This window comes from Temnothorax longispinosus, chromosome 3 (assembly GCF_030848805.1).
Source record: "Temnothorax longispinosus isolate EJ_2023e chromosome 3, Tlon_JGU_v1, whole genome shotgun sequence".
Classification (NCBI taxonomy): Eukaryota; Metazoa; Arthropoda; class Insecta; order Hymenoptera; family Formicidae; genus Temnothorax; species Temnothorax longispinosus.
In genome coordinates this window covers 10,253,521-10,279,083 of record NC_092360.1, presented here as the reverse complement: position 1 = coordinate 10,279,083, position 25,563 = coordinate 10,253,521, and the positions used below count along the sequence as shown (strand labels likewise).

The following is a 25,563-nucleotide window of genomic DNA, read 5'->3' as shown; positions in this document are numbered from 1 at the left end:
CTAGCAGCCGGAAAACCGACTGGCTGGCAGGAGTGGAACGCCCGCCCCGGATTGGTCCGCCGGCCGCCTCGTGACGTCACCCGCTCGTAAGCTCTCTCGGCTCTCTCTCGCTCTCGCACCCGTGCGCCGTGCGCGCCCCGCCGCCCGCCGCCCGCCGCCCGCTGCGCCATGCTACCGCGCAAACAACCCCCTCGTGCACCTGCCGACGCGACGTTCCGACGACGTTCGATTGTTCCCGGCTCTACCCGATAATCGCTCTCTTCACCACCTTTATGCGGACACTCTTTCCGTCACTCAGAGATATGTTAGCACGCACCCCGTTCGAACGAGCGTTATGATCGTCAAATGATTATTTACGTTACGTCGAATTATTTGTACTCTTCAGAAAACGTATCTTGAATTATACGCGCGAAAAGAACGTTTGAATTATACGCACATCCGCGCGATGCGTTAATTCGATCGTGCGGGAAATGTTACACTGTTAAATATTAAAGGATTAAATTTAAACTAATATCTTGAGTTAAATAGCGTTCTGTTATTTTTAAACACCATTATTATTTTAACACAAAACAGTATTACTTTAACTCCATTGGTTTAGTTAAATTAATATTATTGTAGTTTGAATTAACGATATATATTTGAGTAGGAGCGCTGGCGATAGGAATTAAAAATAACTCAAATTGAATATAATTTGACATGAATTTAACAGTGTAATTGGCAATGATAATTCAACTCGAAAATTGTTAAGTGTCGACGACATTCACGATATGTGAAGAATTAATATAAAAATGTATACCGCAGGCTGTCGCAATGCGCAAGCCAAGCGGCATAAAGAGATACAAGACAGAGAGATATAAATGTTCGAATGCACCTAGATTTGAATATCTACAGTACCGAAACTGTTTCCAACAACTTCAGTTCTCGCTTCCTTCGCACGAAATATCGAGTGACGCGTAATATGTATATAAATGTCGCTAAGCGACGCTTGTTCGATATTCAAGCACGCTTTCTCCTCTTCGCGGCCACGACTAAAATACGAAAGATTCGTTTTAAGGCTCTCAGGCTACATAAATTTTAATCACTCGGGATCGATGGCCAGATCGAACTGACAGCGATAATTCGCGTAATTCTTCTTGACATGCACGCAAGCTTTCGATTGTGGCCGAACTAAACGCGGTCAGTCCTAAGATTTGAAACCTATATCGTGTGCCAGAATACAGTTTGTTCGTTGTTTTGATTCAAATTTCGAATATACGTGCATTGCGATTCAAATGTTTGCAACTGCAGTGCGTGACAGCTAATTAAATTTCATAGAATTTTAATTTACAATTAAGGGTGACGTGGACACCACGGAGACCTCTCTGAGAGTAGACGTAAACGATGGATTTGTAATTTTCACGATAAATCCAGAATCACGTTATGGTAGAGAGCTTCTCCCTCTCTATAGTCTACTCTGAATATCCTTCTATTATAAAGATGAAGTAGCTGTCCTTCTAAAAACTGGTGATCTCTTCTTATATTACCGTTACAAATTCTACGCACGTGCCATTGCAATATCCCAGTAAGCAAATAAGTGTTAGTATGTGTATGCTAGCAGTTTGCTATCCGATTCCCATTCGAGCAGAATGTTGCGGCATAATATTGGCACCAATTGCACGTCTGCATTAATCTCGTATTCTGCCAGCAGGATCTGCTGACATAATCTAACAATGGAATGTATTATTTAAATGTTTATGACACGACAGATTTTGCTCGGTTTCTGCAGTCAATTTGTTATTCTATTATATTTCTGCTGACAAGATTTGTAGCAGACACTTTGCAAAACATATTTTCGATAAATTTGACTATCTAGAGAATGAGGAGATTCAATAGAGAGAGAGAGAGAGAGAGAGAGGGGGGTAGCTCTCTCAATCCAAATGATTGTAGATTATATTTTATAATTATGATATAATTGTGATATTTGAGTTAGCTGTACTCCAATGCGTTATTAAAAAATTTTTTTGAAAAAAAAGATTAATATAAAAATTTTATTAATTGGCAAATAAAGCGAAACTGATCACAAGTTCCTATTTTTATTTATTATAATTTTTTGAGAAAGATAAAAAAAGTCAAATTGTAAAATCCGACTCTACAACATAATTTCGAAATGCACAAAAAATAAAGAAAAGAAATTTCATGAACAAATATTATTTTTCTGCCACGAGAATATAAGCATATATAATCACGGTGCAAGTTCTAAAATAATTAATGTGTTAGCATAGCGCATTATTGACTACGTATTGATTTATACAATACAAAAATTTACAAATCAGCTTCGATGGAAAATTGTTAAAAATTTTGCTACATTCCATTTATTCATGCAATCTCAATTTTATTAATAATTTTGAAAAAACGTTATCCGTTTCGTTTGGTCACTCTTTGTTTACTTATTGTTGGTCGATGAACATCGATCGTTTAAAGTTAATTTATTAATATTCACGAATAAAGAAAATTATGTAAGAATAATTAAATATATCAGATTGAATATTTGTAATACTTTTTACTTTTTAGTTAAAGGGACTACAGTAGCTTCTATAGTCTATAGTCTATAGTGACGAACGGAATCAAAACATAACCTATAAGTTATTCGTTGTGTCTCGTTGTGTGTGGTGATTTAATAGAGTGAAAATGTCCTTAAAAAGGAAACTGACTCAGGACGATCTGCGTAAGGCGATGAGTGAACACAAGAAGAAACTCGGTACTGTTAAGAAGATCGACTCGCCGTTGGCAAAATATCCTTTTTATAATCCTGTAGCGCAATTTGAGGTTAACATACGTTTCTTACACTTCAAACTGATCATATTAACATATTATGTTAAAAAATTGACAAAAATGCATTGTTAGACGTTCCTATTGTACAATGCTCTTGTAAAAGATTTTATTTTACATTTTATTTACTGAATTTTCAAAATCTGACTGTAGCGCATCATAGCACTTTAACATGTATGAACATATATGATCAATAAAATTAAAGTAATACAATTATAAAGCAAAACGCATTGACATATGTTACTTATTTTATTGTTACAAATTGTATCGTTTATTACTGGTTATTGCTTGAAGGCATCCTTAACTGATAAACACGTATACAGATTCAGGACAGCTTATGTGCATTTTATGCAAGACAGTTGTACGCAATGAAACAGTTTGGCCTGTTCACTTGAATTCCAAGGTGCACAAGGATAATGTCGCTTTAGCAAAAAAGACTAAACTAGAAACGGAAAGCTCTGTAAAGACGCCTAATGTTCAAACGTTTAAAAGACCTCATTCTCCATCTCAAGATACTTCCGCAAGTAAAAAGATAAAAGGAATATTGAAAAACTCTAGCCAGCCAGTAGTACAGGCCAAGTCAAGTTTACCAGCAGATTTTTTTGACGATAATTCAAAGCAAGTTAACGGTGCACCTGTTCCAACGCAAAAGTTGGAGAGCAAAGATAGAGATTCTGCAGTTAATACTGTGGATGTGCAACATACAGAAGAGGAAGAAAAAGATAAAGATAAAGTAAAGGATACGAATCCAGCTATTCTTCCAGAAGGATTTTTTGATGATCCAGTGATGGACGCTAAGGTAAGATTGCCATAGCGTAGCAATAGATGTCGAAATTTACATTAATATGAAAGACAAAAATGTACATGACAAATTTTAAATACAAAATTTAAGTATAACACTAACGAAAATAAAAAAGGTACTAAAGTACAATTTAGAAAAATTATTACACCAAGCATTGTGCTTATTAAAGTACAGCAACGTATTTGAATTTATCTCAAAATTAAAATGTTCGTGTTTTATTTCTCCATATTTAATTTTCCCTTTTCAGGTTCGTAACGTTGAATACAAAGATCCTATTGAAGAGGAATGGGAGAAATTTCAAAAAGAAATTAAGGAAGAGACTGCGCAATCTGCACAAATTATAGCTGACGATCAGGAAGAAGCAACAACAGAAAGACAGTTGGATGAAATTGAGGAACAAATTAGACATTGGTCTAGGTAAGTATATTTTCAATATAATTTATATTTGAAAAATATTTTAAATATATGTGTAAAGTATCAGAAAATGTAAATTAATTTGTAAATTAATTTCTATAAAAGGGTAATGGATATCGCAAAACGTATGGAACAAGTACAAGGTACTGATAGAAAGCAAGAAAATATCGATGATGATGCATCAAGCGGTGACGAAGCCGAATTCGACGAGTTTCTCGACTGGCGAGCAAAGAATTCGTATAAATAAAAGGTTTGATGTATCTAATAATTTTGTAAATATTACTCTATCTTTTTTAACAAAATAATTATTTGTATAAAGTGATAAGTTTTTTATTAATCAATTTACATTTAATGCATTCCTTCCCTCGTTCGTTGTAAATGAGTTCTGCTATAAACTAAAGAGACGTGGGTGCGTTACACAAAGTCGATTCAAAGTATATTGAAACTCGTAATTAAATATGTATTTTTTTATTTGAAAAAAGCAAATTAAACCGTTTTATTATTTATTATAATTAGTGTTATCTTTCTGATTAAATTTCATAACTAGATTTTCTATTTTTTACATCTCATGATTTCTTGTCACTTTTGCTGGGCGACTAATGAAACGGTAAAGAGGAAGATTAAATCAATATGACTTGTATAGTATATTAAGATTTTATTAAAACGAATTTGAAGAATCAGAATATAATTGAGTTTTAGATACATTTTTGGTATATTAGATTATACTTATTGATCGTCGTAAGCTATATAATATGAAAAGTATGATATAAAGATTACGAAGTACGCTAAGCCGCTATAATAAAGTTAGTACAGGTAATTACGACGTAGATCACGTAATTTGACGATATCCATCTTCATTTTTGCACATACCGGACTTTATAAAATACTGAAAATTGGAGAAAGAGGGACTCGCGTATATTTCACCCGCACCCAATCTCATACCGTGTCTTCTAAACATACTATCGACGCTATCGCGCTTGACGCGCTTTCAAATTATCTCTGGTACCAATTTTTCGATGATACCTACAATGCGATTTCAACAGAGAGTTCCTTGGGATTTCAGTTGCTGTCTAAAAACCGTCACTACGTAGATATCCTTAGATTATTAATGTAATTAGTTATAGTATAGAACTTATTCATAGACTTACTCGTCACATAAATCAGCATTTACGCTCAGATCAAAGATCTACGCATCATCGATGCAATTGAATATATATTAAATATTATATATGATATATATTTAATTGCATATATGTATGCAAAAACAATATATATGTATTATATATATTTTTTCTTTATTTTTTTTTTCATTTTAAACGCGTATTATTGAAAATTTATACTCTATGATCAGATCACAATGTGTCGTGAGTACCGTTGACGATCTGCTACTCGAGCAACGGTAAGACAGACAGAAATGGTTCTATCTATCTCGTGGATAATAATAAATGCAAGCATAAAGTTTACGATACATATAATATGATGAACTTTAGCAATCCGCAAAAGCTTAATAATAGAGTATTAATACCACATACCGCATAGTCTCTTAAAAGCAAGCAGTTTTAGCGCTTAGATTAAATCTTATCGCTGGTTACATATAAGAAGAAACAACTTACTTCGTCGTCTTATAAGATATAATATATATCGCGCGACAATTAACGTTTACTCTGTAAAGTAGAAGTACGGTTTTGGGTGACAATATTCGTGCTGAGTTCGAAGATACTGAAAAATCCATTAGGTAAATTATAATTACATAATTACTCGCATTGTACTCGAGGGTTGTCGTTAAAAAATACGATCGCGCTCGCATATTCATCGTTGAAATAATCGTCATTTGTACCAAATGCATTGATTATCCATCGCCGTTTCCTCGCAGAACGGGAATCATTGACGGTGATCGTCTGTAATTTTGGGACATGGTGATCTCTAAACGCATATTCGTGAGATACTAGATCGAAACTAATCAATATCAAATAGGGAGATGTTATTCTGAAATTCTGCAAATTTTGCATGCCCTATAGCCCTATATAGTTAGAACCTAATACTTTATCTTTTCTATGATAGTCGATGGCCTTTCCCTAATCGCGACTATGTATTGGTCAATTAGCAATAGCAGGTTATTTGCATATAGTTTGAAATTTTTTTCGCATTCGACCCTTTTTGTGAAATATTTTTTTTTAGGGAACGGACGATGATCCAAACACTTCCCCATATTTGGATCACGGCGTCGTTCCTGTTTATATTATTCACACCCATCATTTATTCTTCGTTACGATATCAAAAAAATCTCGACCGTTCTAATCTACAGTCATCATTGCGATTAATTTGGTCGTTGAAAAGATCGCGTGACTGCCTCAGCAGTTACGAATCCGTCGATTAATGTTAGCGCAGTGAATCGGTTTGGCACGCGATAATGCGCGATGCAAAAAAACTTTTTAGATGCATGCTATGAACTCGCTATAAGAGCCTATTCTCCCGTCTACAAATTGTTCAGCGAATAATAATGCTTGGGAGCCGATGACTAAAATCGAAACTACCTGCTTATAGGTATGTGAGATACACTGTGTATAAAACGAAATTATAGTTCTGACAAAAGAACGTCGTAATTACATATTATTCAATACATATTATTCAATAACGTAATATTCGTACATATTATTCGTTTATCATCGAACAAATCGATCCGTCAAACAATAAGGAAAATCTTAAACTTACGACGTTACAAAGTATCTAGTATTAGAAAGTGTTTTACTTTTACCACCGAGCTTCTAGTAGAGTAAAGTGTGCAAAAAGTGTTACTTAATTCCTTACTTGTTAGAATTAGAGACTTACAAAAGTGAGCGAGCGTCTTCGAGTGATAAAGAATAGGCACTCTGCTTGTTCCATTTTGCTCCCTCTCTTTTTTCATCCTTTTCTTCGTTTCTTTCTTTTGTTTAAGGGCGGAGAAAAAGATCTGTGCGCGAACTTGCTCGCGAATATACTCTTGATAAGTGATATCGGATTTAAAGTATAATACTTAGAATATCATATAATATATCCGCATCGTCGAAGCGTCTTTCAACTACCCTATATAGATAATTATCCTGAAGCTCGAAAAATCCACCCAGATTTCGTGCAGATCATTTTGCGCGATCGATGGATCGTGTGTATATAAGTGTGCTCATTAACTCTCGCGTTTTAGACTTTATAAATACTGTAGAGTCTAGAAGAAGAATGTCGTGTCCCGAAATCGCGCGATCCTGGAACGGAAACCTTCCCCGAATTTCGTTTCTGGATCGTTCCGATTTCTCGACGGTGACTTCAATGATTCGATCGGCTAAAATCACCCAATCTTACGCGCTAGATTCTTATCTGCAAATACGATTATATTCTGGCCGTTATCTATTATATTCTGGCCATCTCACGTACACATACACGCGCACGCACGCATTATCCCTTATAGTGAGTCCCGCGGCGACGGTGCCTCGGCCTCATCGCTGCGTGAAAAGTACTATCGGTGATATCGGTGATAATAATGCTTGCTCTTCGATCCGCGCGCGGTTGCGAATCCACCGGATGGTCGTAGGATGCGTGCCACGATAGTGACGAATTTAAACGCGGACGATGTCAGGTGCGGGGCGGGTAATATCCTAAGCGAGTCGTTTTGCTCGACGCTTTTCGTACGAGCGACAATTACAGCGACAGCAACTATAATGATGATATAATAATAATAATAATAATAATAACAGTAATAATAATAGTGACAGTAATAGTGACGATAACAATGTAATCACAATAATGCTCGCGAGGATAATCGCAGCTACGCTATTGCACACGGATCACAGAGTGGAGACAATCGCTAGGCGTTACAGAAGTAATCTACAGATAGTGCAGATAGTGCCAAGCTTTCATAAATAATCGTGTATTCACGCATTTATCAATATATTTTATAGATTCTTTCTCGCACAATACGTATGTATGCATGTAAATGTATATATATATTTTTTTTTATTTATATATATATATGTGTTTATGTTTTATATATTCTGTACTTGTAATAAATGGTCGATAAATTTAGATCTATCTTTAGAAACGCGACAGCGCAGGCACTAAATTGTTGAGATACAATCGTACTGGGCTACGATTGCTCGTCTGCCCTCACAATTCTATCGCATACGGACATTGCAAGCTTTCGAGATACCGAGATGTACTCTTGTGCGATTAACAATAAGATATTCGTATAAAGTCGCGTGTTTTGTGTGTCGAAACTTGTATATAATATCGCGCTTTTTTTTTGGTCACTCTACGCAAAGAGATTCTTTTCCACCTAACACCGGACATAAGAGTTTAACGAATTTCCGTTAAACTCTTGACAAGTGCACACGCAACATTCACCAATGATACAATATTGTTATATTTTTTTTTCCAACGAAGCAAGCTAAAAGCATTTTTCTAGCGATCGAGATATGTCGCGTGAGCAAAATCTGACAAGATTTGAGACGCATATCGCAGAGAAGAGAGGAGTTGTAGGAGGAAAAAAGCGATAATGAACGGCAAAGCTTATAATTAGCAACGTTCCCATACGATCCTAAAATACTTACTCTAAATCTTACAACTTCTTGTGGATTATATGCGTACTCTTTGGACCGCTACAAACTAGATTTATTTTTTAATGCCTCTTTCTTTAAAGAATTATATTTTTTAATAGATATATATTCTTTATCACTTCAACCCCTCTTTCTCTTGCTTCTTGTCACCAATGAGGAGAAAGCCGTAAATTTCCGAGCACTAGTCGTTGCCGATGTTGCGTCGAGCTCGGTATACATTTTCATCTGCCTGTTCAATGAATCAAATTTATTCAATATACGAATGTCGGACTTCGAATTCCGGTCATATTTAATTTCTGTCGAGCTCGGCGTTAGCGATAAATTTTTGGCTGCGAAAAGAGACGATTCTGTCGCGTGAATATTGATTCTAGACGTCAAACGTCATCGCAATACATACATGAAACAAACTATAGAAATATACGTGTCTATTGGTCATTCTACGATTTTCCTTCGCCGTTTAACTCGATATAGAAATGCACGTAGTGCCTCATACGGATTTCTACCGGGCGCCGTAAAACGGCAACCTACAGGTTTTCAAAAGAGGTGGAAAATTTGAATAACATTCCTCAAATAAAGTTTCTCTAAAAATCCTTAGAGCTTTCTGAATCTTGCAATTTCTTTGATTTTTCTAATAATACATAGTATATATCTTGCAAAAAAATAAAATATACACTTCTTTAAAAGGAATTCTTTTTTTTCTTAATGTATCTCAGTTTTATCTGTCATTTAATGTAGATATTACAATAAACTCTCTGAAATAGAAAGAGACAGAAAAGTAAGAGAAACTTTTGAATTTTAAGACGTTTCTCTAATTGTAAGGGAAAATTCTTATTCGCAAACATTCTCTTTCTTTTCGGTCTATGAGAAATCTGTGCGCATCTCGAGGAAATGTCTACTCGTGCTCTGATTAATTCTATTTAATTGATACAATTATTATTATTCAATGCTACGCTTTTGATTGTATGTGCGGCTTAATATTCGCCAGATACATTCTTAATCACCGCCGCCTGGCACCGTCTCAGCGAATTCGGCAACGCACCTCGCTCCTCAATTTCGCACCTCCAAAAACGTGCGTCGCGCTCTCCTCTCTGGTCCCTTTCGCGTTGGCTTGTCGCGAGCCAATCGAGCCGCAGCATCGCTCTCTCGATGTAAAGGATTAATCATTGATCCCGCGATCGTCGCTCTGCCGCGTCTCGACGCCGCCGCGTCACACACCGAAAAAAAACTTTCAGGGAAAAGGCATGCGCATCTGATCGTACCGATCATCGCATCGACACTGTGAATGACTTGTCCTCGCTTCAATCCCTAATGTGATCTATATACTGTGAGAATCCGACCGGTCGACATTAGTCGAAGAAAACTATCATTGGTTCATCTTTTAATAATAATGAGAACTGGCTGCTATATGTGACCCGACAATTTAGTCAATTGCAATCGCTATTCATCATAACTTCCTTAACGGACTGTGTTGTATTACCATATATGTTTCTTCTCGATGTATCCCTCGAGGGATATTCTATGAGAGCGTGTATCGCGTACGATGGTTACCAATTGTGTGTTCCATACGTTATATGCATTCCAGGTAAACGATCGAATGCGGTGCTAAAACCGCTTGGTCCGAAAGGCGTTCGCGTTACAGGTGTGTTTCAATAATTGTCCATCGCCGCAATAATTGTGCATTGTCACGTTACGGTATCGGCGCGCTTTGATTTCACAAACGATTGAAACAGCTACCACGAAGTGAACGGGCGAGAAACCGCATCAATAGTCGGACGAGCAATAGAATTATGTTGTCACAGTATCAAGAGATATGATAATTTCCATCTCTTTCAGCGTCAAGTACTATCGCACCGTTTATTTTTTCTCCTTTTTAGTAACGTTCTTCTCGAATAGAGTCTCTCCCGAAATATCTTCTACGATATTTCGCAACTTAAGTGTATTGAATCATGTGTACCGAATCGCTTTTTTACTAAACAATTCTCTGTTCTCAAAACGGCTCGTTAACATCTTGTCGAGCTAATACGAAAAATTAATTTACTACTTGATGTAGTCATACGATCGCTAATCGTTCAGTTTTAGTCACAGCTGCTATTGCTAAAAACAGCATAATAGGCATTCCATTACTGAGAGTTTACTTGTCTACCTTGTAATAAGCTATGTTTATGTTTCTTTTCTATTTCTGAGATGGCTTTCTGATTTAGCATCCCATCGGTAAAATAAGAGAATTAAACAAAAATCAATATTCTGATGAACATCATTCAATTATATTCTATATTAGATACGTAGAGGACTATCGAATTATATCAAAAGAGAGACGCGCTGAAAAGACTCCTCGTAATTAATCTAACCGGGTGTGGTTCTCCTGCTACTGTTAAAGCAGCGGCAATAGGTCCTTAGGCGATCCCAATTACCGATAATTTATACCTCGACCTCGTCGAGATCTCGACGTCAGGCTCGAGTCGTCGGTATTTCGTCGCGATTTATCTAGGCGAAGTATTTACCAATGATATTTGCATTATCGAACGTGAAATTTTCGTTCCTCATAGCCGCTGAACGGAAACTTGGAGACCAAAGCGGGCCAATTTATATATGCGGGTTGAAGATTTATTTACGGACGGCGATCTATGCGATGTAGTGCCGCGCGTTAATCTACGCGGGACTAAGTAAGTGACAAACGGGAATGTGTTGTCGATCGGATCGTTTTGTGCTAAGACGGTCCTAGCTTATGCCTTCGCGTCGAGAATCTCGACGGTGACGTTCTCCAGGACCGGATCGGTGACGTTGTTCGTATGATTCGGAGATTTGTTAGTCGGAGATTTCACCGAGGCGCCCGAACCGTTCCCGCTGCTGTTGTGGCTCCCACGTCGCGATCCTGTGCGTGACCCTGGCGACAGAGATTTTCTTGCTAAAGAATCGCGTGCTTTGGCGCGACAGCGCGGCAGCACGACACGAAAAGCCAGAATAACTTTAAGCATGAAGACCTGCGCGGAAGAAATGCATTAGTCAGAGCAAAGTAGTCAATCGTCACAAACGGTGAATGCATGTATCTGAATGTGCTCGTGTATGTGTTGTGCATTGTGTGTATGTATTGTGTATATGGCACGTATAATGAGCACGCTACATCTTTTTTTTCTAACGAAAGAATTCGAGCCTCGACAATCGAAAAGTACTAAGCAAAAACTGCTTTATCTTTCTTTGTACACTTTTTCTTCTTTAAGATATATACAGATATTTTTATTAATTAGTTCCCCCAAAAATGATTATAAACCCATTTATTACACAATTGTGAGCTATAAGTTACTGTCAAAGTTCGGAAATCGATATTTTGATTTAAGGATTAAAATAATATTAATACCGAGCAATCAAGAACTAGCAATTTATTCTCAATGTAGTAATTTATGTACACGATTGAAAAGTCGTATGAAAAATTTGACAGAAGTTTAATATCATAAAGTACATTACTTTAATTATATAACTAGCTAACTCTATCTGAAAAGTAGATAATCTTCAGTATCTTTATGGTAAAAAAGACTCCTTTAATCTCTTCATTTAATTAAATCGATAAGTGTTTCATAAGATTATTATAAGTTTAGTGATTGCCTCAGTGTGTTTATGAACTGCGTGCGAAAATGTAAACACACGAATGTAAGTGCATTTTTGCGCAAATCAAAATTTGAACAATATTAAATTGCACTATGTCACTTCTCTACTTCTCATTAAAGGGAATAAGAGAACCGTTTTTCAATAACTGTGCATGAACGAAATTAAAAAGGAATAATCCTTTGCAATTTCTCTTACGTTAATCAATGTAATACAAATTTTAAAATTATTTAATTTCAGAATGTTCCTATTCCCTCATGATGCTACATATTTACGTTCTTTCTAATGAAAATGTTTTCTCTATGTAGTTAATCTATCGATGAGATGTCTCTATGAACGAATTATCGTGCAGATGCAAACAACGATATTTTACTATAGCAAGCAACTATATTCGCAAATTTCAATATAAACTATGTTTACAAGAAACTTTCTCTAGTATAACTCACAAGTTACTAAACTGAAGTTGCGACGTGTCCTCAATAGGGCTGTATAACACTGGATCGTATAACATTATGAACGCTTTAGTCTCGATATATTTGTACTTGTACTTTATTTACTTTTGCAAGACAAGTATGTGGAAATAAAGTTGTCAGAAAAACTAGATTTGCCCACTTAAGAAACCATGTCGCATCGGAAGAATTTTTACAATAGAACGCCTCGATTAACAGAATAGTCAAGAATGATAGTCACAGTTGAGATCTTTGAGGATAACTACTTTAAATGTTGACTGCAAAGAGAGTTAAGTTAATTAGAAAGTGTATTTTAACGATAAATCAAGGTACATCGCTGTGCCAAATTGAACTTTGAATCAAATTAATAAATTGTGTGAATGAAAAATTATATTTAATATAATTAGATATAGTAACGTGATATAATAACGTAATAATATATTATTCATGGTTATTTACTGGTTGCTTAACGCAAAATAAATTTAATTTAAAGAATAAATGACAACATATTTATATAATATGATAATTCAAATGTCACAATTAAAAAGTAATAATGTTTTAAAAATTAATTTAATTGAAAAAAATGTTAAAAATGTTACTCCGGATAGAAAATTCAATGATTCTAATGTTGGCAAAAGGATAATTCCTTGATTCGATCAAGCTACCCTCTTGGCAGGCGACTGTACATGCGTAAAGTACAAGAAGATTCTGTACCAAGGAGCGTAAAAAGAGCTCTTCTACATAAGAGTAGACAGGTAGATAAATGGTCACTCTTAAATATGGATACTTGTATGTATAATACATACGCAGTCCTGTGAAAATCGATGCACTCCAAGTCCCGTCTTTCAAACGAAATCCTCGTAGATGGAGTATGGCAGAGTACGTTATGCTTATACAATCTAATTAAATTACACGACACGCGAGGCACGCAATCATTATCTATAAAATGTGTTCGGGGAATCCTAATCCCTTCGGCGGTAGAAAATCCCTTGATTAACTCGAGGGAAAATAATATGCAAATTTGCTCTCGCGTATATTACGAATTTACTATGTAAATTGCTGTAACACGGCTTGCTAATAATCAATCTATGAATACTTACAAAAAAAAGATTTAAAAAAGGTATGTAAATCGACTCTTAATATCAAATAATTTTTAAGTAACAAAATTTATAATTATTAATTATATAAAATACAGAACTTTGATATAGTGACGAAATTTTATCACACATTATTGATTGTAATTGTAAATTGTGTAGTGTGTAGACATATCAAAATTATGATCAAAATAAACCAATTGTTAATAGAAAATAAACTTAAAATCTCTTATTAAATGTGACGAACAAAAATAATCTGAGATTTGAGAAACGTTATATTTCATTTTGGTGATGAATCAATCATGTGACATTTTGAATAAATGAATAAAACGTTTTTGAGCGAGGAGAGAATATATATATAAATAACATGGCAATAACACGAATGCGCAATATGATACAAAAAAATTAAAAATAAAACTATATAGCACAAACATTTTAACCACGTCTCTCATATAATCATTCACATCAATTCTTGTCTTGAATTACAATAGATTAAAAGTTTTACTCGTCAATCACTTCATTGTCAGTCAACTCGCGGATAATGAGAGCTATCTTCCGTTGGATTCATCGATTTTCACGAAGCTGCACTGAAAATATCGCGAAACAGACAGAAGAGATTCGCTTGCTCTATTTCAACAGGGCTTTGAATAACAAGTTGCTTGCTTAGTAAGTGAATGAAAAACCCGTACGGCTCATTCTGTGCTGTGAGTGGTGAGAGTGTTTCGCACCTTGCGAGGCGTTCGGCGAGTGGGCCCTCAAGGACGCCATCGAGGGTTGCCTCGACGGAGCTCGTACGCTCGCCCTCGAACCGCGTCTCTCATGTAAGAGTTTGTTCTCTCTCAGCAGCGAAACGTTCATCAGTCGCGCGTTGGGTGTATTAAAGATAGTGCGGTTCTCTCGCCAGCGGGCCCTGCAATTTCATATCGTGCTAGATGATTAACAAATCGGATGTCCGCGACGAATTTTTTATTTAATCGCTCCCTTTTCCGTTTGTTATCAACAGTTAGTCAAATTCTTTTTATGATATAGTTGGCACGCTTATGCAGCGAATCTTGAAATTTTCCAATTATATCTTAGAGTGTTCTCTATCTTGTGAGATTTACAAATGTTCTGTGAGTTAATATTTTTATTTCAGCTTTGAAAATAGACGATTTTTGTACATATAAAGTTATAATTGTATTTTCTACACGAGAAATGAGAAATTCTGCAAATGTAATATTAGCAGAATATACGAATAATTGAGCAAAAGTTTCGTAAAATCGATTGATTTTGTAAACGCTAAAACATTTTGTGTGCGACCTCATTTCTCCGTGATGAATGGAATCATAAAACAATGCTGCATTATTTCCCGCAGAAACACGTACACAATAGCATATAACAATATTTTGAGAAATTTTAATTATTCTAGGTGCTATATGCGTTTATTTTATTGAACACATGTCGACACTGCGATTTGTCAAATAAAACAACAGTCATCCGAATTAAATGCATATCAGTATTGAAATTTGAACAACTTCAATTAAAGTTGTCACCGGAATACGATTTTAATTCCATCCTACGATTAAACTCGAATTAACATTTTAATTATTTGTGGCTGACGTGCAAGAGGTTTATCGAAATTGGGTTGCGTTATTATTTAAAGGATATTGCAAATTTAATTGAAGTCTATCCACGCTTTATTTTGATACGAATTGCACAAAATTATTTGTAACGCTTATCAAACTGATCCGCTTACTTGCTGAAGAGTCTAAGAACGACGCAGATGATGACAAACATCAGTGCCATGGCAACGAGAATGCCGATCATCGCCGGATCGATGTACCGGAGGCTGGTTGACTCTTTGACCTCGGCTGAAAACAAATCGGTCGGTTTGCACCAGAGACCGCGATACTAGACGCTCGTAAATTAAATCCCACATGCCCTAAAGGAATTAGGAGTTAAACGCGCACCGTACTATCGATATACATATACATATATACATAAAAAATGGCGAACTTAAAAGAAGAAGAATGCGTATTGTATAAAGAATACATGTCTTTATCATTTACGATAGTTAACTGTCATTCATGCACTGATAACTTTGTTATTTCAGCATTTTTCTTTTAGTAATTTTAAACAATAAACTTGAATTCTTAAATCTTATTCGATTTATACTTATTCGAAAATACTTATTTTTAAAAAGTAAAAGCGATGAAAATAACATAATTAATATTATAAAACGTAATAGATATTTAGCAATAAACTTGAGTTAAATAATTGCATATTTCTTTAATCAAGGAAGATATTCTTGGCGTGCGAGGGATATCGGAATCGAGCAAGTGGGAGAGCTACGACGTCATTAATTCCGGCGCTTTCAATTCTCGCCGAACCATGTCAAAGTCGTGTTGGCACGACAGGATTTTCATTAAAGCTGTCATGTCCTCATTTCTTGATAATTTCGTTCCTTACCTACGCAGGTTATTACACCGTCCGCCTGGATCACCGGGATCTTCTCGAAAAGACAGATGCATCGGCCGTCGCGACATTCCGTTTGGATCACCCGCGCCTCGCATTGCTCGTGGAAAAAACAGGACTCGTTCACATTCGCCGCTAAAATAATTTTCAGAATACATTCGCCGTGAGTTATGGAAGTGTAAATGAGAAATTCTAAATACGCTGTAAAACAATATTTCAAAAATACTCTTAAGATATGAGTTCCGATCGTGTATTCTGAATATCAAGACATTTTTTTATATTTTAAGTTATTGTGTTTACACTATATAACTTTTAAACATTTCTTTCTCTGCTAAACACGTTAAAAATCCTTTTTTTTAATTCTTGGTGAATTCATTAACGTAATTTATTTTTTATGTAAATAAATACTAATAACATTCTTGAGCTTCGGCATTATAGTTCACTCCCATGCAACGATAATCGGATCGACTTGTTTGATTGCGAGATTCGCACGGTTTACCATGCGATATCATGTACGAAATCGCAATTATTGGATGTGGCAACTTGGCCAAGAAGGAAATAGAATTATTCTCGATCGAGATAGCACCAGCCCATTTACCTAGCAAGTGCATTCGCGTATGGAAATTAATCGCACTGACATATGCGCCGTGCTGGATCACTCCTCCTGGATGGAATTTCTTTTGTCTGCTGAACTTTATTTTGTGTATATAAGCTAATAAACTATAGCTACATTTATATCTTAACACAATATTTTAGAGTTAGTTCCTTTCGAACTATATGCTGTCACTAATAATGTTGAAACGCGACACTGTTTTATAACATTGCAGCTTAAAAGTTTCATGAAAGAAAAGCCACTTCAATTTTCTCCCTCTGAATTGAGATTCCCCTTGGAGATTCTCATATATTTCATATGTACGTACGTAAAGCAATACCACGTGCAGAATATCAGAAAGCAACTTACCGTGTCCGCACTTGTCGATATGGTTCGTAGCCTCAAATTCTTCCTTGCAAGCGCACTTTTTCTTCTTCGGTTCACAATAAGAGCCATCGAAGCCGCAATCTATGTCTACCCGACAGTCATCGCCAAATTTGCTCTTGCCCCTACGGGATAGGTCTGAAAAAATATGATTGTTAAACACTAAGAGACATTTCAGAACATATTTATATTGCATTTCTATATATGTATAACTACTAATGATCGTATCTCGCATTTTCATTAAAAAGAAATCAATCTTGTATTATTCTCAAAAGTAATTATATAGCTTAAGCTCACTTTAAATAATCTGTAATAATTTGTATCAGCATTCAGAAGAAAATTCGATTTATATTTTTACACGTGGTAGAATACAATTTGAAGAATCAGAGTATGTATGTACGTACATAGCCTGCGTTCGTTTATTCACATTGGGAGCTATTGGGAAAATAAAATCTATAATATATGTTACGTATATTATATATTTTATTTTTCCAATAGCTTCCAATGGGAATAAAAGAACGCAGGCATAAAATATTAAAACATACATAAAATTACACAGCATATAAAATTATAAAGTACAGTCCTATTCTAAAATCTGGGTAGCGATCATGTAACTTTTTCCCTAGAGCAAAAACGTGAAAAGTGAAAAGTTTCATGTAACTATCTCTTTCTATTGGTGTTGAATAGAAAGAGATAAACTTTTCACTTTTCACGTTTCCGTCCTAGGGGAAAAGATACATGATCGATCCCCTGACATCAAGATTCGTAGATTCTCTAATTTGGCTTTAAAGACAGTCGGTAGGTATATGAAAGTTTTTAATTTTCCTCTTGCTTCTTTCAATCCTGATTGTTTTTAAAGCTCAAATTTGTCTAAACTTTTGTTACGCAAAAAGTTGAAAGATAGAAACAAGATATCTTGCGCAAAATTCACGCGATAATCATGCAAACATCTACCCAAAATACGCATATGTTCAAGTGCACGTAAAAAGAGATAGATATGCGCATGTAAAGGATGCAATAAAACTGACAATATATAAGGATTGCGAGTTTCGCAAAATTCCTCCATACACTTTCTCAATTTTTAGTAGTATGTTAAAATGCAAGCTGACTAGTCCCTCTTTTAGAAACGCCTGATTGCTGTATTGTCGATGAATAATGGCTCATCTAACAATAAGTTCCACCCTACGACGTTCAACAGAGAAGGACTCTTCTCTCACATAATATGTGCCGATTCGGAAAAATATCTGCAAGTTTTATAATCCTCAGGAGTCGTTAAAAGGAACGAAATGATTCCAGCTTGCCAGGAGGCAAGCTCTTTCATCTCTGTCATAAATTTCTTAAGAGACGTTAAACCGACGTTAAACAAAGTGTGTTTCTCGCCTTCGCGTAAAAATGCAATCGCTAAATATCGTGGTAAAACGGTATATAAATAGAAATAAGCGTTATAAATTAAATATTAATTTGAGCTACTAATTATAAAACTCTGTTATTTAATCTTTAATCGCTTTAATATAGGTATATATAATACAAACTGCTCGTTCGCTAAAAAATAATTATACACGGAGAATTTTTTGTTATATTTTACCCTTAAATTCACTACAAACTTGGGACAACTTGGCAATCAAGGAATTTTTTAATATACAAAAGACATTTTACAAACAACATGATAAAACCAAGCAGATTGCTAAATTTTGAAAAATTATTGAAATTTCCCAGATATACTTTAGTAAAATTAATCAAACATATTTTATATTTTAATGTAATAGATATTAATATTTTTTATTATGTTAGATATTAATCAGAATAGCTCGCATAAAATTCTTGGTGGTACATGTTGTCCCACAACTATTATGATTTCAGTGTAACTTTTAAGAGAAAATTCTCTCCGTGTAGTTTGCAGATATATGTACATAAAAATTTTCAATTTTTATCTCGCTCAATCTGGATTATTTTTGAATTTTAATAGTAGTATAGTAAAGCTTTCGGGATACAATGTTGTACACGATATTTATATCCATTTCATTGATCATGGAAATTGCATAGAACTGCAAGCACGGACTGCACCTTCTGGAAAGTTTACACGCAGATTGGCCAACCGCGGAAATTTGATTAGTGCACAGTAACGACTTCAATTACACAGATTTAGATTGATTTTCTTTCGTATTTCTTTTATCTGCAATATACAGATTCACTCTTTCTTAATCAAATAAACAAATTAATCTGTTTCTCCCGAGGTAATTTCATCCACTACAATAGTCGCAACTTAAAGACTTTATCGTGCCTATATAGCATTGAATCAAATGAGGGCTGCGAATTAATATCTTTTATAATTAAAAACGCGAAGCATATACCGAACTCAAAGAGTGAAAATTTTAGAGAGAACTTTCAAACTGATAATTTACACAACCTTTTTTCTCCTTAATTGCACCGTACTGAAAATTATCAGAAAATGCCAGGCCTCTCTTAGGATTAAACAATTCGTTCGCGCGGCGACCTGGAAAGACTGGGGATCAAGGGTGGCGACTATTCGACGGCTCGAAGTTAAAATGGCGCCAGGCGGGTCAATCTACGCGTTAAAAGTGGGTCAGTCCGTTTCTATGGCACGCCGCCAATGCTCTCACGTGCAGAACCTCCCACAGCTACCTTCGTCGCCACCATCGTCGGTTACCCTCTTTTTTTCTTTCCAATTACTTTCTGGTCTGCATACGTTCACCCACTTGAAGGCGTGTGCATTGTTCGTGCGTGTCTCTTAATCGGCGTATCGAAAATCGAACCGAAAGACGTGCACCTGATTAAATGGGAATATCAAGCAGGGATGTTACTTTTCCCTCCGGGTATCGATATCTTAAAATAGGAATTGTTATTGTGCAGCAGGTGTAATTTAGTGCCACAGCGGAAAGCTTTGTTGCGTCACTTGTGACTTGCTTATTGCGAACATAATGCGCTAACTTTTTCAAACATTAGGTATTCATAAAGTTTCATGCGGTAATTAATTAACTTTCTGAACTGAATGGATTCTGAATAAGCTTCCCTGTTCTGATGCACGCTTTCTTCTGCTTTTGCAATCTCTATCTCGATGCTGTGTAGAACAGATTTTTATCTTTTTATCGCAAAAAGTTCAACAATTAATCATTTAAAGATTAATTAATCTTGTTAATATCATTTTAACTACAACACACCAAGATAGACAGTAAATATTATTTTAGCTTGTCTCTGAAAGTTGTTAATATGTTATCGTTACCAATTGTTACAAATAACAACCATCTTATTTAACGTTCAATTTTTACATATTTTATTAAAAGTTATCTTAAATTAATGCAGAATTAATATGCTAAGCTGTAAAGCATTAAGTGGATTCCGCTGTTCTGAGACACGAACAGATAGGACAATTATTAATTAAGAATTCTCCTCTTTTTGCAAGAAACTGTCTTCAGGTAACTAACGACTGAAATGAAGTGAAACACAGGATTTGAGACACAGGGAAACACTCTCTGAGTCGCATGAGAATTTTCCGTGAGAAATAAAAAACAATAGCTTAATATTATGCAAAGTGTATCTTTCTATTACATTACAGTCTAAAGATTTCTGCTAAAAATACTAACTTTAAAAATAATACCTACTATTTTTAATTATAGCTTATATATAGCATTGAGAGAGATAGTTTCTTTTGATGGCGACGCTCAGTCTCAACGGGACGGCGATCTTACTCGCGATTAGCAATGCCATTACTCTCTCTTTAGACTCCCGTTACACTCTCATTATTGTTCGAGAACTTGAGAAGATTAATCGTTATAAGATGCTCGAGGTGTTCCCATAGACACTTGGTTCCATGACATGGAATGGGTTGGGTCACGACAGGATGATAAACATGCTCAGAATGTGCACGAGTTTACAGGGAGAATTTTTCTAGACTGATAAAGACCGCCGTACTTTACAAGTTACTTTTATGGACGCTTCCTGCGTAGTAAACAAGAAAAACAAGAAATATACAGAAACCTGCTGTACAATATTTGTTCTTACAATGAAAACCTCATGAAACATTAAGTTGGCGCGAAGAGTCTGTCGTTAATAAAGTTGAAAATAAAAGCAAAATTACCGTTATGTGTATCAGTATATTTTTTAATTGTTTTTAAACTTAACACATAACCTGATAAAAATATAAACTTTTCGCATTTTATATTTTGCAACTAAGTCCTAAGAAAGATAAGACTCGACAGGCTATATCATAAAAGTTCTATGTTGAAAAAAAAACAGCATAACTTTATATCTTACATTGTTATAACTGTTTGTAGATAACACGTTATTCGACACAACATCGATATAGCAACGAGAATACCTGCGCTTCAACCATATGGAGAAAAATATTTTTCCGGTGATTTGAAGATAGCAATACTGTCGAGTTTATCTGAAACTCAACGAAGACCTTTACGACGAATTGGCACGCGAACAGATACGGTGCCCGCTAAAATATCGATTTACCTTGACGACGAATCGGACTCGATTTCCTGCCTCTGCACCATGCGGGATCTCTTTTTTCCCATTTTAGCTAAGATTGCTTAACCCGTTTAACTTTTCGCGTGTAACATTTCTGTAATAATTTCACTTAACGAAATAAAATAATGTCAGTTTAATCTTTAGAAGTAAAATAACGAGGTCACTCCTTCGTACCTCGAAGGAGAATTCAAGACGCGACGAACGAGGCGGAAGTTTAAAGGATTCTCGAACGCGTATTTCACCGAGGAGTTTTATTTTGCAAGTTACGATTCTCTGGAGAACAGAATTTCGGGATCGGTACGACCGCCGAACAGGCAGTTCGCTCCTGCATGCATGTTCCGCCTAATATGTGCATACTAGATAACTCTATGACTACGACTGTCGGAACCAACCGACCAAAATTTCCCGCCCGAAGACAGACGCTGAGATATCGAGGTACGCTCTTCTATTTTCCAAGACGTAATCATCATTAACCTATTTTTAAAAATGTAACTACTTCTAAGAGCAAATAAAGATAAATCATAGTTATCATGAAAAATGTCATTAAGTCTCATTAAGGACTTGAGGAATAAAGCGAGTAAATTATAATTGTTTAAATAAGCTCAAGCTCAAACAATTTATTTTTATTGTTTTTCTAATGGCTATCTATTTTTTATATTCAATTAATTACTTTTTTTGCTCATAATAGAAATAATTTGCAAAAAGAATTAAACAATGCATATATACATATTAGAGATCCGAGCATAATACAAGTGGTTATGCTTCTCTAATTTAATCCCCCATTACAGTTAAAAGATAAAATGAACCTTTTTCTAAAAAAATTATATTATCGTGGAAAATGTAAATGTAAACGTGGTGTATTAGGGAAAAGGTACAATTATTCGAGAAACGCGGTCAACATTTAATACGCGAACAATGGTGCAATAGGCGCGCTTGTCGCTGTAAAAAGAGAAGAGATCGATCCACGAGATGAAAATAACGAGCTTCATTTAACGACGTCAGGTTCTCAATCACGCGAGGCGAGATCACCGAGCGACGACAGGACGTTTATCAGAAGATAAATTCCTATCGCGTTTCATTCGTGTCATCAGGATCGTCGAGACGCCCGTGTTTCTCACAGGTTGGAAAGTCGCATAATAATGTTCGCGATATTAAAAAGTGCATGCGGCTCTATAAACTTGCGTGCGCGTATTAATATTGCGGCATCGTCGTCGTGGCACGACACGCAATTTCTTGCTCGCGAACTTATATAGATCACGATTTTTTTGCGGGACGAACATTTTACGTGAAAATTCAGAATCTGAACAGAATCGAAACAAACGCACATTTTTACAGGCAAAATTAAAAGAATATTCAATTTCAAATTTATCAAAAGCAGATTGACTCTTTGCGCAGATAGGTTCCAATTACCGATACATAAAAAATTGAAAAAATGAATAACTGCGGCGGTTAACAATGCTGTTGTGCTTACATTTTCTCTACGAAATTTATTCCGGATTCTGCCACTGGACAATTTATATAACCCTTTCCTGAATTTCCAGTTGGCTAGTTTTGGCGTTGACCCAAAAGTGAAACGGAAATGAAAATAAAAATGAAAAGAAAACCCTTCTCATTTTTTCTGCTGACACCGCGTTATCGTAGAATTACAGGTCAGGTAACTGTTGGATGTATCACGCTTATTAATCGGACGCTTCGTATTATCCTCATTTCCTTAATTTGTAGTTAGCTTTGGGATCGATCTGAAAGTGCATAAAAATGAAGGTGGAAATGAAGAAAAGCTTTTTCATTTTTCCTGCTGGCAGCAAAATTAAAATTTAGCTAAATGTTGGAGGGTACCGTGTTTATTAATTGAACGTGTTACGGGCTACTTTAACTTATGTCCGATGATGGTGTACATCACAATTTCCTTCCAATAATTACAGGCTAAAGATGAGATAAAGCCTATAAGCCTGTAGAGTTTAACGAGTTCGGAATTAGTCTTAGACGACTATCACCTAGGGATCTCGTAATCCTCTCTAGAGGGTCATGCTTTTAATCGTACAACTGTAAGCTTGTCATCATTGACGCGAAAAATTGCATTTCTGTTGACTACACAATAATAAGGACATTTTTTAATTAAAAAATATTTTAATAAGAGATAATTAAAATAAAACATTATTATTTCTCCATATCATCGTAAAAAGTTTAGTTTAATTATAAATAATTAATTGATCTCTTTTTAAAGCTTATATTTATAATAAAAATATGTCATTGCAATATAGATTTATGCATACATCATCAAGAGACACGGCAGTGTCTTGCGCCTCAAGTTTTTTACGTTATCTAATTATTACGTAAACAAATATTTGTTTCACATAGGTACAAATATCAATTCTATATAATTGCAGTCAGTTAAAATTACCAAACCAAAACAAATTATTAATACAAATGCTATAATCACTACGAAATAAATTCAATTAAGAAATGAAGTCAAACACAATAATCTAAACTTCGTTTCTTCAATCGCGCTTATCTTACAATTAGAACATATGCTTTTCACATAGTGAATGCTGCCGGAAAGACGACGAGGTGTTTCTCACAAGGGAAAAAGCGACGACGTATTTTGCGGAAATACCGCGCAACAGATTGCTGCGGGCGATGCGAAGCACGACAAGCATTCAACTTCCTCCGAAATAGATAGGCGTACATCGAGTCTTGCGTAAAACCCGACCCGTTATCGGATGCAGCTTCGCCGCGAAATTCACTGAGCAACTAAGAGCAGAAAATTAATTTTGTCTGCGTAACATCAAGCAGCTTGGTTATTCTACTTAATTTTTAAATTATCGCAGACTGATCGATCAGTTTGGGTTCGTTATTGCAAAGTGCCAAGTGCAATGAAATGCAGCGAAAGCAAAAATGCATAGTGCACTTGTATAACATCTATAGATGCAAAATACTGTACCTTCTACTTTTGCTTGTGTTGAAGTTGCAATTCATACGTTAATATACAAGATTACTCTAGAAATATATCATCCATTTCCACGAGTTTCAGTCGTGCCTCTGTATTTATGCTTGCGTGTTGGTAAGTCATAAGATGACTAATCGAGGAAAAAGCGATTGAGGGAAACGGCGAGAGGAAATTCTAATTGTTAAAATCGCTTACTGTATCGGTGTATAACATTACGCATTGTAAAGATATGACGCGCCTTCAGAAGAAAATTTACACTGTATCAAAATATTTTTTATTAGACATATATCTCGTGAAAATTGTAGCTTGAATTTTGAGTTGTAAGCGACAAAGAATTTGACTTCGTTAAACTTGACAGATAAATTCAATGTTGGCTGGAAATGAGATAACTTTACAATATTTGTCGAAAATTGGATAACTTTAATAATTAGACCGCTTTAAACTTTAAAGTAATTATGCATTCTGTTCCCAACATAATTAAGGTGTATTCAAATACGGCGCAATAAAAACTAGTCGATATCAGCAATAAACGTCTCGATCTAATTACCGTATATTGCCTGAAAATGCTGATTAACTAGAATACTATACGAGTTAATTAATAGCTCGCATATTCGCCGTAATAATGAATAATACGGATAATCAAAATGTCTAGCGCGCAAATAAAGCTGAAATAAATAATAAACAGTCAGAAATAAGATCAAATTTTAGTCTATATAATGAATAATAATTTAAAATATAATTTTAATATTATGCACAAATAGAAATACTAAAATCACCGCTTAATTGACTAGCAAATATTGACGTAACATGCTATCACTTTAATAAATTGACGATAGATAATGAATTGCGTAATTTATGAACATTAATGATAAAAGCAGTGCAACTATATCAATATTCAGGTTAATAACTAGGGCATCAATGTCTACATTATTAATAAATATC

At 35.3% G+C, this 25,563-nt stretch overlaps 2 protein-coding genes across 5 annotated transcripts in view; one reads left to right on the top strand and one right to left on the bottom strand.

Moving 5' to 3' along the window:
* The first annotated feature begins 2,584 nt into the window (after positions 1-2,584).
* Positions 2,585-25,563, top strand: part of LOC139810190 (zinc finger protein 830) — a 37,947-nt gene continuing 14,968 nt past the window's right edge. For all 3 annotated transcript variants that reach the window (XR_011731251.1, XR_011731250.1, XM_071773551.1), the window contains exons 1-4: positions 2,585-2,771; positions 3,124-3,607; positions 3,858-4,027; positions 4,130-4,274. Coding sequence is in view for 1 of the 3 variants with exons in the window: in XM_071773551.1 (XP_071629652.1) it covers positions 2,668-2,771; positions 3,124-3,607; positions 3,858-4,027; positions 4,130-4,271 (900 nt within the window). In the remaining 2 variants the exon portion in view is untranslated. The remainder of the gene's footprint in view (positions 2,772-3,123; positions 3,608-3,857; positions 4,028-4,129; positions 4,275-25,563) is intronic.
* Positions 4,660-25,563, bottom strand: part of Jus (julius seizure) — a 32,909-nt gene continuing 12,005 nt past the window's right edge. Inside the window, exons 2-6 of one of the 2 annotated variants that reach the window (XM_071773549.1) lie at positions 17,166-17,318; positions 16,199-16,339; positions 15,486-15,600; positions 14,479-14,660; positions 4,660-11,491 (exon numbers count right to left, since the gene is read on the bottom strand). In XM_071773549.1, the coding sequence (XP_071629650.1) occupies positions 11,331-11,491; positions 14,479-14,660; positions 15,486-15,600; positions 16,199-16,339; positions 17,166-17,318 (752 nt within the window). In that variant the 3' untranslated portion in view covers positions 4,660-11,330. Of the gene's footprint in view, positions 11,589-14,478; positions 14,661-15,485; positions 15,601-16,198; positions 16,340-17,165; positions 17,319-25,563 lie in introns of both variants that reach the window. The other variant, XM_071773550.1, reaches the window with a different exon arrangement.